The sequence below is a fragment of the Grampus griseus genome (assembly GCF_964374135.1).
Source record: "Grampus griseus genome assembly, chromosome: 14".
Lineage (NCBI taxonomy): Eukaryota > Metazoa > Chordata > Mammalia > Artiodactyla > Delphinidae > Grampus > Grampus griseus.
The window spans coordinates 16,929,472-16,943,772 of NC_139008.1; the positions used below are offsets into that span (position 1 = coordinate 16,929,472).

General features: G+C 51.5%; 1 protein-coding gene across 5 annotated transcripts in view; it reads left to right on the forward strand.

Moving 5' to 3' along the window:
- The window catches only part of GSG1L (GSG1 like), a gene marked incomplete at both ends in the record, with an annotated part of 218,812 nt that overhangs the window by 127,413 nt on the left and 77,098 nt on the right, over nucleotides 1-14,301 (forward strand). For 4 of the 5 annotated variants that reach the window (XM_082671356.1, XM_082671357.1, XM_082671359.1 and 1 more), the window contains one exon: nucleotides 13,289-13,441. The exons of the other annotated variant lie outside the window; for it this stretch is intronic. In XM_082671356.1, the coding sequence (XP_082527482.1) occupies nucleotides 13,289-13,441 (153 nt within the window). The remainder of the gene's footprint in view (nucleotides 1-13,288; nucleotides 13,442-14,301) is intronic. 5 annotated transcript variants of the gene reach the window in all.

A 14,301-nucleotide genomic window follows, 5' to 3' on the forward strand; every position in this document is an offset into this window, starting at 1 on the left:
GAAGTGCCCTGTTTTCCACTGGCTCACCAGACCCTGAGGCCAGCTGGGCTTGGCATGCAGGGGGATCTGGGCTGGCTGGCCTTTGAATCCCAGTTCTGCCACTTATTAGCTATGTTCCTGGGCTCAGTAGTGAATCTCTCTGTGCCCAGTTTCCTCTCATCTATAACTCAGAGAAAATAATAGCACCCAAGTCATAGGGTTGTTGTGGGTTGAAATGAGCTTCTCTTTGCCAAGGCCCCAGCATGGGGCTTTGCCCTCCTTAGGTGATGTATAACGTGGTTGTCATTATTGGGTGTATCTCAGCCCTCAGGTTAAATGTGGGGGTCCCAGAGGGCTGGATCCAAGTCTGTGCCCCTCTGCCTTCCCATAGTGCCCTCTGCAGAGTCTGGGTTTGGGAAATTTGTTTGGTGCAGAGACTATGGTTTTTCAGGTGAGTTTAAGGGAAGAGGGACACTCTAGAGGTGTGGGGAGGATTGGGGAGGGCAGGTCAGAATGCCCTTGATGTAGCGAGGGGGCCACAGGGAGGCCGAAGGCAGAGGGCTGGACTGTGCTTCTTCTTGACATCCTGGGCAAATGTTGAATCCAGATCACCTGGTTGGCAGTACCTCCCCACTGCCCACTCGGCCTGGCTCTGTCAGGCTTGAGACAGATGAATTTTTTCTTCTTCTTTCCAAGTCTCAGTGTTCTCATCTGTTAAATGGGGACAGCTGACATATATGGAGGCCTATCGTGAGCTATCATGAGCTGAGCCTGGATTATACCTCTTTACATGTCTCATTTAATTTTTACAACCACCCTCGGAGGTGGAGGAGGAAACCGGCTCAGAGAGGTGAAGTAACTTGCCCAAGGCCACACAGCAAGTCGTTAGCAGAGATGAGATTTGCCTGTAGGTGGTCTGGCTCCCCAGGCTATGCCCTGAACCGTTGGGCACACTACCGTCTCACAGCAGATAACCATTTCCTTCTTAAACCGACTCTGCAATGACCAGCCCAATTCTATGTTCACGGCTGTGTTCTCCAGGGTACTACTCCTCCCACCTGGCAGCAGGTGGCAGCTGGAGTAGGAACCAGCTGGTGTCTGGGAGGCCCTTCTGATGCAGCGCCTTCCCCAGCACCCCCTGCCGACCTCCTCCCCAAGCCCTGCCCATCTCTGTCCCCTGGCTGCACACTGCCTGGCATTCCCCAGCCCCCAGAGGTTTTCTCCCAGCTCTCATTGTAAAAGAACCTGCCTGCACTCTGGGGTGATTCCCTGGACTGTAGCCCTCAGCCTCCAGGGCAGGAAATTATAGGGAAGGGTGAGGACTCTGGCAAACTAGAGGGAAACTGCCTGCAGGGAGCGGCCACCACCGGGCTCCAGCCATCATCTTCCTGTAGGAAGGTGGCCCTGGTCAACCAGATTTCCAAAAGAATCTAGATTTTCCCATTTTTCAAATTCATTTTTCTAATTCAAAATTTTAAAAATACCACATATAACAAGAGAGAGAGACAGAAAGACAGAACGACAGAGACAGAAAGACAGAGAGACAAAGAAAGAGAAGGAACCAAACCAAAACAAAACACCAACCCAGGAAACACAGCAAAAAAATCTCAAAAACTTGTCTTCAGGCCAGTTTGCAACTTCTGACCTACCCCGTCCTACTTCCTTTGCCTACATAGCAACCCCATTTTAGAGATGGGGAAGGGGGAGGCCCAGAGCGATGAGAGGACTTGCTAAAGTGATGGGAGGTCCGGGTGGGGTGTAGTGGCCAGTACTCACCTCGGACTTCTAAGTTCTTCCCACCACGCTCCCCCTCCCAGCCTCCTCCCCAGGCCCCGGCTTGTATGGGCCAGAGAGCATTTTCAAGACCAGCTTCTGGATCCTAAAGAGAGAGAAAAATCATTGTAGCCTGATGCTGAAGGCCAAGGTCACCATGACACATCTCAAATGCTCAGTGATTGTCCCAGGGTTCCAACAGAGGCATTTCTAAAGGGCATGTCTGCTAGAGTCATTTCTACATTGACAGAGACTGGAACCTTGTGGAACTCTGGGGACCATAAGACATTGTCAAAATCCATTCCAGTGATAAACTCGTTTATTAATTGTGAGCTCAGAGGAGAACGACTCATTTCTATGGGCCCAGCCTGTCAGCTTGATACACAACATTTACTGAGGACCTACAATGTGCCAGGAACTGGACTGTTGGGGGCTGGGGGTGGGTTTGCAGCCATAATCTCATTTAACTTGCCCAGAAAATGTGTGAGATTGGTGGTGTTGACTCCATTTTATAGCCAAAGAGGCTGAGGCTCAGAGAAGTTAGGTAAGGGTCCAAGGTCAAATCCAGACCTGCTTGACGCCAAGTCCGGGCTCTCTCCATCTCAGCAAGGCATCTACCTGGAAGTGATGGAGAAGCTCTCTTGTTTGCTGAGGTCTGTCTGGGGGCCGCAGTGGGGGCTAGGGTAGTCAGGGGAGGCTTCCTGGCAGAGCTGATCTTGAACAAAGAAAGAAGATGCATTAGTTTCTTATTGCTATAGTAACAAGTTAGCACAAACTTTAATGGCTTAAAATAACATCAATTTATTTATTTTTATTTATTTATTTTTTGATGTGGACCATTTTTAAAGTCATTATTGAATTTGCCACAATATTGCTTCTGTTTTATGTTTTGCTTTTTTGGCCGTGAGGCATGTGGGATCTTAGCTCCTCGACCAGCGATTGAACCCGCACCCCCTGCATTGGAAGGCGAAGTCTTAACCACTCGACCACCAGAGAAGTCCCTGGATTTATTATCTTAAAGTTCTGGGGATCAGAATTCTGAAATGAGCCTTATGGGGCTAAAATCAAAGTGTCGTCATGCCTTTCTGGAGGCTCCAGGGGAGAACCTGTTTCCTTGCGTTTTCCATTTTCTAGAGGCTGCCTGCCTCTAGAAAATATGGGGCTCGTGGCCCCATATCACTCCAACCTCTGCTTCTATTGTCACATCTCCTGTTCTTGACTCAGACCCTCTTGCTTCCCTCTTATAAGGACTCTTGTGATTACATGGGGCCCATCCAATTAATCCAGGATAATGTCCCCATCTCAAGATCATAATCACGTCTGCAAGGTCCCTTCTGCTGATAAGGTAACGTACTCATAGGTTCTGGAGATTAGGGTGTGGATATCTTTGCCATTATTCAGCTGACCCCAGAGGAGGACAACACTCCAAGGGCCAGGGCCGTGCTGGAGGCACAGGAGGGCGTGGAATGTTCAGCAAGCAGCCAGTGCTGAGGTGGGCAGGGCTACTTAGCACCTGCTTGTCAAGGATGCGGGTCGCATAGTAAAACACATGAACTTCATCCTCTAGAGCAGTGCTCCTCACACTTGAACGTGTGTTCGGGTCAGCTGGGGATCTGGTTAAAATGTAGACCTGAGTCAGTAGGTCTGCTTTGAGTAGAGAGGCTCTAGAAAAGGACAGTTCTGGAAAAGACGGTGACTGACACAGAAAACAGCCCCAGCCAGGCCATGTGTTTCCAGAGCGACGCGCTGATGGGCATTTGAATGGCATTCCGTTCCCAGGCGCTCTGTTACCCAACGTTTTTGGCACATCCACGAGAGCAGCCACCTAGGGTCTCCACCGTGACCTCCAGTCAAAGCCTAAAAGGTTCTATCTGACTCATGAAAGGAAGATTCCCAGTGTCGTGACCTCGGGCCACCCACCGGCCCTCTCAGGCCTTCATGGACAGGATGTAGGGCTGGGGTGGACAAGATGACTCTTGGAAATAGCGTTCAGACCCAGGCTCTTGGCTCAGTTAAATCAATCTGGGCATATTTTTAGAGCTGAATGTCTTTCCTTTGAATCTGACTCTTTGAAAATTGGTACCCTCCTGTGTGGGGTAGCATGGTGTTTGCTAGAACCCCCCCATCCCTGAGGAAGTTGGATAACTGAGACTTTGCTGTGTATTTCACTCCCACACGTAAATATCAGGGAGGACCATACAGGGTCTCAAAATGTTGCATCGCTGCCGAGTGTCAGGGATAGAAATGACCTTAGACAGCATTGTATGGGGGGCTGTAAACCCCAGTGCTCACGGGTGCTAGGAAGGAGCCATGAAGGGGTGAACTGGGCTGCCCTGTTTGAGGGGGGCCGCCCCAGCTCAGCCTCACAGTCATCATCATATGGGGGTGCGGGTCTTATAGGGCTGCATCCACCCATTTTGCAAACAAATCCAGAAATCTGGATTTTTATGTGAAGTCTCCTATTTTTAAATGTTGATAATGAATTCAGATATTTTTAAAATACTGTGTGGGCCAAACAAGACAATTTTGCGGACTGGCTTCGGCCTGTTGGCAGCTTGTTTGAGAATCCACTTGTTTTACCGGGAGGGAAACTGAGGCCCCTGGAGACTCGGGGGCCTTCCAGAGGTCCCACGGCATCAGGGCTGGAACTCAGGGCTACAGACGTGCGGTGCAGCCACCATCTTCAAGCCAGCCCCTTTCCCCTAAAATCTCAATCCCAGTGCCTGTGATAGAGTCACCCCAATCATGCGACATTGAGCAGCCGGGGAGGTGACAAAGCCACCCCTACCCCAATCGGCCCCCCATGTGCTTTGTGACAGGGGCACGTCCTAACTCCTCTCTGGGCTAACTTCTCATCTGCAGATGGAGGGCTGGGGGCTCGGGGACCCCCAAAGTCCCTCCCCACAGTTCTTCGAGGCCTCTGGCTTTCTCCTCCCATCCCCTGTGCATCTCTGCCTCTGAGCTTCCAGTATTGACATTTCGCAAACAGCAGCTATCATGGAGCTGTTTCCAGCCTCAGGGGTCCTGGCCCACGCCATTTACATGATTTAACATGCTGGGTTTCAGGGGGCGTGTCACCGAGCCCACAGCCAGCGGCCACTGCACCACAACTTATTGATTTGACATACGAAACTGATGGATTTGGGGAGGAAAAATGTTTTCTCTTAAAATGCCATTGCATCTTGGGATTTCATAGGATTTTACCACAATCCCCCTGTACACCACCCCCCGCCCCCCCGCCGCCATAAAAATTTTATTTTTCCAGTGGCTGAGATGCAATTGTTCCAGGCTGCCTACTCCTTGGCTACGTCCCATGGGAATAACAACGATGACAACAATAATAGTAACAGTAACTGACGCTTACTTAACACTTGCTATGTGCCAGGCACTGCCCTTAGCACTTCGCTTATCAATTAACTTGCTTTATCCTCACAACAGTCCATAAGTGGGTACTAGATCTATCCCCAGTTTATAAGCGAGAAAACAGGTACAGCAGATACCACTTGCTCAGTCTCCCAGCTAGTAACTGGCAGAGCTAGTGTCAATCTAGGCGGCCTGGCCCATGTCCGGCTCTTCACCCCTATGCCTCACTGCCTCTTGTAATTATTGTAATTGCTAATAATTATACTAATTAGGAAGTAATAGTAATACTTAGCTCTCTTGAATACTTTCCAAGTGCCAGGCTTGTGTGACTTAAAGATATTGTCTCATTTAATGCTCACAAGTCTATCACGCCCATTTTTCAATTGAGGAAACAGAGGGCAAAAGGTTAAGGCCCCCAGCCAATGTCACACATCCAAGACGGTTCCCACCTGTGACTTTCCCCTCAGCCAACGAGCTGGCCCTGGAAAGTGTCTTAGCAAGGGCGGGATTCCTGGGCAAAAGGGAAATGATTCTTGCAAACCCATCAATTGCATCAGTGGAGGGTCAGAGCTGGCGTCATGAAGATGTTTTTTAAAAAGGCAAAAAGTGCAGCTAACAGGATTAGCTGTCACCCCCCAGGCCCTGCCCCTGATGAGAAATCATTTCATTTCTTCTGCCTCGGGAGGTCACCAGTTCTCAGCTGCAAATTGAGCCATTAGCGTCAAGTTTCAGAGACTTGAAACAATCATCTCTGTGATTATTGAGCCTTTCCGGGTGGCACCAAGGCTCCCCGCTGGTCCTGCCCAGAGGCTGCCAGCCCACTGTCCTTCCCAGCTTCCTTTATTCACACGTGCCTGCATGCCATAACGCTAATAGTGGGCATTGATTTTAGACCAGACACTACGGGATGATTCCCGATTGTTTCATTATTCCCATTATACCTTCTCTCCGTTGGCCAGACGCCAACAAACTACGGTCCAGCATTTATTGACTCAATCCCCTCCCCCGCACAAGTCGACTCTCCTTTTTCTACATACATTTGAAAGGGGACTTCAGATCAGTGATGCTCATATTTGAATGTGCATCAGCATCACCTGGAGGGCCCGCTAAGACACAGATGGGGGACTTCCCTGGTGCTGCAGTGGTTAAGAAACCGCCTGCCAGTGCCGGGGACGCGGGTTCGAGCCCTGGTCCGGGAAGATCCCACATGCCGCAGAGCAGCTAAGCCTGTGCGCCACAACTACTGAGCCTGCGCTCTAGAGCCCACGAGCCACAACTACTGGGCCCATGTGCCACAACTACTGAAGCCTGCATGCCTAGATCCCGTGCTCTGCAACAAGAGAAGCCACCACAATGAGAAGCCCGTGCGCTGCAACTAGAGAAAGCCCACGCGCAGCAACAAAGACCCAAAGCAGCCAAAAATAAATAAATAAATTTATTTTAAAACAAAAAGACACAGATGGGTTCTACTCTCAGAGTTCCTGGATTCAGTAAAAGGCCCAAGAATTTGCATCACAAGTTCCCAAGTGCTGCTGCTGCTGCTATTCGGGGCCTACTCCGGGACCACTGGCTAAGATCACTCCTCTAATTGGATCCCTTTTCATAAAAAATGATGTGCCAAGGAGGCTCTCTGCGGGAAACAGAATCTCCCAAATGGTTCAAATGAAGGCCCTTGGATGAAAGAACTCCTAACAGAGGCATGGGAAGGGTTAAGAGAATCTGAGGCCCCCAAGGGCTGATGACAGAGGGGAGCCGTTACCAGCCTTGGACAGGAAGGAGAAACGGGCAAGAACAGTGTTCTGGGGTCTGTGAGAATAGTAGCCGTGACAACGGAGCTATAGTCATGGGCAAGAGGATGAAGCTGATGCCAGAGAAGTAGACAGAAACAGAGAGGGAGCAGGGCAGAAGCACGCTGACCTCTCTCCTCCCATGTGCCGATTTCCAACTCGTGCCCCCCATTGCTGAGTCAGAGGACCAGGGAGCTTGGGGATGCCCTTCTAAGGAGTCAGTCCCCTGGGGCGCAGAGTAGGGCAGAGAGGGGTGGAGAGCTGTGGCCTGGGAGGGGAGGGAGAGGATGGGGGTGATGGAGAGTCCGCAGCACAGAAGGCAACTGTCAAAATGTTCTTCAAGTCTGCTTAGGAACTGCTGAAGATCTGAGCCCTCTCGTTTCAAACAATTAACAAGTGTTAGGAAGGTGTTAAGGACATATTATCGCCAAGCGGAGACTCTTTTGATTGGGCTGATAAGAATTTTTAAAATAATGGAAAAGCGAATAGCGTTTTCACTCTTTGATGCAGACAATTTAATGTTGTGGTTCTTCACACTTAACACCATCTCTCCCCTGGTGGTGGTGTTATTGAGTCCAAGCTTGTACTGCTCATGCATGGCAGGACAATAGATAGAGTTGCTAGGGCAAGGAATAGCGACTTTATTCCGAAAGCCAGCAGACTGAGAAGATGGTGGACTCGTGTCCCAAAGAACCAGCTTCCCCAAGCTAGAATTCAAGCCTCTTTTATACTGAAATGGGAGGGGGTGTGGTTAGTTGTTGCAAACTTCTTGGTGCCGGAATCCTTTGTTCTTGCAACTGTCCAGCTAGGTCAGGTCATGATGTTCCTATAAACCTCCAACAAGACAAATGTTCTTCTCTGTTCTGCAACTTCTTATATGAATGGAAAAGTGTTATACCTATAAAGGTCAGAACCTTGAGAATGGGCCATCCTGTATATTTCAGGCTATAGGCAATATTCTTAACTTGTAGCAAAAGCAATAGAGTATAAAGCTTAAAGGAAAAGAAACCAATCCAATATGGAGTCAGATTTGTTCTTCCCTATTACAGTGGGAAACACAGGTATAATATGTACTTATTTATCAGCTCACATCAGGCATTGGTTAAGGGCTGCTGCTGAGGTGGAGGGCAGGGTGGTGTCAGTGTCCCAGCAGGTGGGGACTAGGCTCTGGTGACCAGGGCAACCCCTGGGGCAGAGAGGTGCTGGCAGGTGGCAGGTGCGTTGAAGTGCTGTCGGCAGGGATGGGTGGGACACCCACAGTGTCACTGCACCTTTGCAGCCCCTCCCCACCCCTCCCCTTGAGCATTAATGTTCCTGTGGATTCTACTTCTTACCCTTTTCTCTTTTGCTCTAAATGCTTTCTTTGGGCATCCATCTCTTTAACAATCACGGCAAACATTTAGTGAGTGCCCATGTCTTGCCAATGTTCCCACATCCCTGTCTGAGCTCCAGCTGCCTCCTGCACATCCCCACTGGAGGTCCTGCAGCTGCTGCAGACTCTGCACATGTAGGAGTGGCTGAGCTCACCACCTTCCTACCTTTAGCATCATCCCATTCTCACTGAGGAACGATGACTGTCTGCTCAGACGCCTGCGCTGGAAACATGGCCCCACTCTGGACTCCTCCCTCTCCTTTGCCATCGCATTCATGGGTCAGCAGTCCGCTGAGCCCACCCCTCTGGAGTTATCAAGCTCCCCACTTGTCCTCACCCCCGCCCCCATCATTGCCACGGCCCAGGCCACCACCATCTCTTCATGGAGCGCGGCCCAAACCTCCACCGGGTCTTCCAGCCAACCCCCTTCCAGAGCAAGCCTCCCTGCGTGTCTTTCCCTTGCTAAGCCCTTTAGGACTGCATCTGCCTCTGCAGCATGGTTCAAACCCATCTTTTCCAGCCTGGTTCCCAGTGTTACCAACCAGGGTTCTTAGCCTCCTTAATCAATAGAAATTGATAAGAGGCCAGACAAGAAATTCAGGCAAGGCTTTACCGGGGCCCCTGCTGCAGCAAGAGGGAGCGAAAACAAGCAACAGTTAGTTTCCCTTGCTCGCTGGCTCCCGGAGTGAGGGTGGGGTGGGGATGGGGGGGGGGGCGAGCTGGTTCCTTATATGGGGTGAGGGCAGGGGCGGGTCCAGGGGTCGGGCCAGAGGCGTGGCTTAGGTGGTTTGCCCACCCCTTTGGTGGTGCTGTGTGCAGGGGCATGCGCAGTACCGTGCTTTTGCTCCTGGCTCCTCAGAAGTGGCAGTTGGGGGTTTTTTGTTTGTTTGGGGTTTTTTTTGCAGTACGCGGGCCTCTCACTGTTGTGGCCCCTCCCGTTGCGGGGCACAGGCTCCGGACGCGGAGGCTCAGCGGCCATGGCTCACGGGCCCAGCTGCTCCGCAGCATGTGGGATCTTCCCAGACAGGGGCACGAACCCGCGTCCCCTGCATCGGCAGGCGGACTCTCAACCACTGCGCCACCAGGGAAGCCCCGGCAGTTGGGGTTTTTGTCTTTTCGTATCTTGTTTTCCATAATCATAATTTGCCCCAACTGCCAATGCGCACAATTATTTTTAGTCCTTTATAGTTTCTTTGTGTTTTGTTGCTCGAAGAGACTTTGTCCGGGTACGAGCATTGCAGCAAAAGGGTCCCAGGTCCTAGGTCCCAGCCTGAGTCACCAGCATCCTCAAGACCCATCTGCTCTTCCCTGCGACCTCCTTCCCCACCACACCTGGTGGCCAGCTGGGCTCAGGATCACTGAGAACCCCCTGCCCCACCATAATCCCACTCCGTGGCCATCTTCCTGCAAGAATTCCGATGCAGGAATTCTTTGGGTTGCTGGAGTGCACATAGATGAGAGCCATCGCCAGGGAACCCAACTCCCCCGATATGACTTCAGAGTGGCCATTCTATCCTGATAGGTTACAACCTCCCTACCCATGATGGTTTCTGGAGTCAGAGAGGCCTGAGTTTGAACCCAGATTGACTATATCACTCACTATCCAGCTGTGTAGACCAGTGGTTTAATCCCTCTGAACCTCAGTTTGCTCATCTGTAATATGGGTGCTGCACTGCCGCCTTGCAGAGTTGTCAGGGAGACTGGGGGAGATCATGCATGTGAATGCTGGTGTTTGAGGCCAGAGTCCCTACAAACAGACTCTGAGGATCCATGTGCAAGTCATTTATAAAGGAAATGCCCTGGAGGAGAATGGTAAGGGGATTGAGGGGAGCAGAACGGGGAAGGGAGGAAGGCAAGTGAGGGGGTGATGTCAGGCCAGGGCCCAGAGAGGGCAGCTTCAGTTTGGGCCCTGAGAGAGCTTTGCAGTGTGGGTCACCACCCAGGGTGGTCTCCACCGGAGCCATGGGGCAGGACTACCCCAGTCGGCCACTGGTTGACAACAGGACAGAGAGGAAGATGTAAGTTTCCAGGCACTTTCTGAATGAATATGGGCAAGATGTAGTCCAGTTGCCCAAAGACAGAAATGCTAAAAAGAGGTGCAGGGACATTGGGTGGAACATTGACATTGTCCAGTATGACTTGGCCCGTGATAAACACCTAATATCCCTTGGCCCTTACGGTGACATCGTTGCTGCTACTAGCATAACCTCAGCAACAGTTCCGCTTCTTACTATAGTTATTAATTTCTCTGGCTTAGGTGGGCTGTAACTTGCAGACAGATGCTCTGAGCCCAGTGGCTAGACAGGGAAATAAATCTGGCAGAAATCAGAAGCATAACCCCAGCCATGCAGCTGAGATTCCACTGTCTGTTTCTCCATGATTAACTTAACTCCTGGAGCATCTCAGTCCCCCATTTCCATCCCATCTGAAAGAGCAGAGCTGGGCCCTGCTATGAGGGGTGGTGGGTGGGGTGGCGGCTTGGCCAGGGGCCCACTTGGGCAGGATGAGAGCATCCCCTGGGGGAGCGGGGGCACTGCGGGGGAGTCAGCTGAGTCGGTGAGCCTCACCCTGGTGAGGCTCCGCCCACCAGCAGGGCAACAGCAGCTGGAGGTGAAGGCTGCTGGGAGGGAGAGCAGGCCGCCCCGAGGGCAGCCGCACCCCTGCATGGCCCAGCTCACCCTGCACCTCCTGCATTCCTCCTCGCTGCCCGGTGGGCCTCGGGCCAGCGAAGGGCCTCAGAGGCTACGAGCGTACGGTGCCAGGGGATGTTTTAACAACATCCAGGCTGCCAAGAGCACATTATTCTCTTACAGAAATCCAAGGGATTGCCCAGGAGATGCGATATTTTTGTAGCAAAAAAAAAAAAAAAGAAAGAAAAAAGTTCTTCAAAGCTCTGAAAGCCCCGTTGCATTAGGAGTGATAGTGGGTGTTTGAGAATCTGGATTCTTCATCAGAGAATAGATCGGGGCTCAGACATTGCTGTTTGTTTGCTTCCTTCACCGAATGGTGTATATCGGGCATCCCTAGGGCATTAAGGTGGAAAGGACAACTTGTGCAAAGGCAGAGAGGTAGGGAAGGGCAGCTTCCGAGAAAAGAAAAACTGAAGGTCCGGGCTGTTGGTTGTAAGAGACAGAAGTTCTACCCCAAACCGGCTTAGGCAAAGACAAGGATCTCTTGGTTCATGTGATTGAAAGAACAAATGACTGGCAGCTGTAGGCGTGGCTGCATCTGGGGCTCAACGTCACAGGACATGGTCTTCCTCCATCTGTTGGTGCCGCCTTCCTTGGCCTTGGCTCTGCCCCCAGGAAGGCCCTTGCTACTTGACGCAGTCAATTCCATCCTTCCATCTTCCCAGCCTCAAACCCAGTGGAAAAAAGGAATTTTCTTTCCCAATAGTTTCAGCAAAAGTCCTGTGCCTGACTCATTGAACTGATTTGGGTCATGTGTCCATCTCCGGCTGGCCAGGCCTGGTCCATCCATAGTCCCTTCTCAAAACCTATGGTTAGCGTGGCTTGGAGGGTAAGTCACATGATGTCCTCCGCCTCTTACTCGCCACCCTTTTTCTCAGAAATCACGTCTGCTCCCGCAGTGTCATTTCTGCCTCTTGACCGTCTCTAACCTTGACCTCACTCAAGGACCCCTCGGCTCCATTTCCGGTCCCCACCGTGTTCCTCGCATCCAACAGTGGTAATGACGCCCATGAACTGAGCTCTTACTATATGCTAAGCACAAGCTCATTACGTTGCTGTGTGAATCCTCACAGCACCACAATACTATGAGATAGGAGTCATTATTAGTCCCATTTTATAGGTTAAGAAACTGAGGCATAGAGAGGTTCATTCCTGAACCAATGACTAGAGTCAGAAGGACACGGAGTTCTGATTGGCCAGATACGAGTCATGGAGCCAGGGTGTGAATCTGATGCAACTAAACTGCACAGACTGAGAGAGGAAAGGGGTTCTTCCAATAAAAAGCATGTAGGAAGAAGGAAGAATAATGTAGGATGGGAGAAATAGAAGGTGCCCCCTAAATTAGGTGGCAAACGATGGTAACCCAATTTGGACCAATTTGGGGCAAGAGGGAGCTGTGCTACGTTAAGGAATAAAAAGAAGCTTTGGATAGCCAAAACACTGGCAGGATGGGGTTCAGCTGGCCTTCAGGAACAGCTGGCACCAGTCGCTCATACTGACAGAGTGCCTGGACTCCCATCTGGGCCTCTCTTCCTGTCTACTTCGGTGGGTTCCAAGCACAGATTCCTAGAGAAGGGCTTTGACTGGCCAATTCTAGGCCACGTGGTCACATTGGATCAATTAGCTGTGCCCAGTGGGGTGGGACCACAGCAGAACATGGCAGCTCCCAAGAGAACCACAAGGTTGAAGCTGTGGGAATAGTAGTGGTGGTATCTAGAAAAAAGTGGAGTAGGGAACAGGGTAAATAAAAATGTAGGTGTACCTTGAGGGCAAGCCTGATGTGTGTAAGAGTTGGGATGCTTATAGCTGTAGGTAACAGAGAACATCATACTGGGCAGCGTAGCCACAGGGAAGCCCTCGGGGCTGGTGGTTGCGTGGCCCAGTGAGGTCATCTTTCCATTGCTCTGCTCAGCAACCAGTGTCAGCTTCGTTCTAAGGCAGGTGCTCTCTGGGCCATGAGATGGCTCCCAGTGGCAGGCATGTAACAGATGAGAAGAGAAAGAGAGCCTCCCATCCGGCCACAGGATGGAAGTTCCTCCCTCCAATCTGAATGGACCCGCTTATTGGTCACATGCCTCCCTGAACCAGTAGCTGTCATCCTGAGAGTGCCACGCTCCGACTGACTTAGGCCGGGCTTCCTGAGCCAGTCCTGGTGAGGAGGATGGCTGGCCAGGATCGCCTTACCTGATCAGGACCCACCCTAGAACCGAGGTCTTCTCTAAAACGACTTGATCCCCCAACCCAGGGGCGTGGGGTGGAACGAACCCAGGGAGAGTCCGCCCTGTGCGTCCTCACCTCACGACCTCCCTACCTCCTCCTCGCAGGGGTCCTGTGGCTGTCGGTCGTCTCCGAGGTGCTCTACATCCTCCTGCTGGTGGTTGGTTTCAGCCTCATGTGTCTCGAGCTCTTCCACTCCAGCAATGTCATCGACGGGCTCAAGCTCAATGCCTTTGCGGCGGTCTTCACGGTGCTCTCAGGTAAGGCAGAGGGCCTCGGGCAGTGGGGCAAGAACACACCGGAACCAACCCTGTGACCAGAGCAGAGGGGAATGCGGGAGCTGGAGCCACCCTCGGGCTAAGTCCTGATCGGTCCACCTAGGTGACCATGGGCCAATCACTTCTCTTCTCTGAACCTCAGTGTTACAATTTGTAAAGTAAGATTTGTCTGCTCCCCTGTTCTCTGATTCAGCATGTGTTTACTGAGTGTCTCGTGTGCCAGGTCATGTGTTTAATAAGTATGGGGTTATCGTAATGAATGGAAACAGACAGTTCCACTGCTTCCTGGAACTTAACACACATGGGAGAGAGAGATGGCTTTGCTGGAGATGTATTCAGGAGACGAACGCCCCATGGCGGGCGATGGATTGGATTTGTGGCACGAGGGAAAGGGAGGTGGTCGTGAAAATGGGCGGACGGTGGCGTCTTTCACAGGGATATGAAAGGGGAGCCTGCTGGGTGTGGCGGGCACATCACTCATCTGCTTTATCGTATTTGCCCTTGAGACCTCCATGGGGAGATGGCCAGCAGGAAGCTTGATGAACAAACACATTTGGAATCTCAGTGGTGAAGGTGGGGTGAGCAGAGATTGTGGACAAAGGCCAAGGACTTTGAGGGTTTCAGGGAAAACTGGATGGTCAGCAGCGGCAGCACGACTCAGGGAGGTGGAGACAGAAGGCTCCAAGCAAAGGTCATTGGATTAGGTGGCCAGGTGCCCGGGATAGCCTCAGCAGACCCGGGTCATAAGGGGTTAAGCCAGGAGTTTGCCAGAAGGGAGTCAAAGGAGCTTGTACACCATAACTTCAGGAAGCCTGACAGAGCAGTGGCTTGGCTGTGTACGA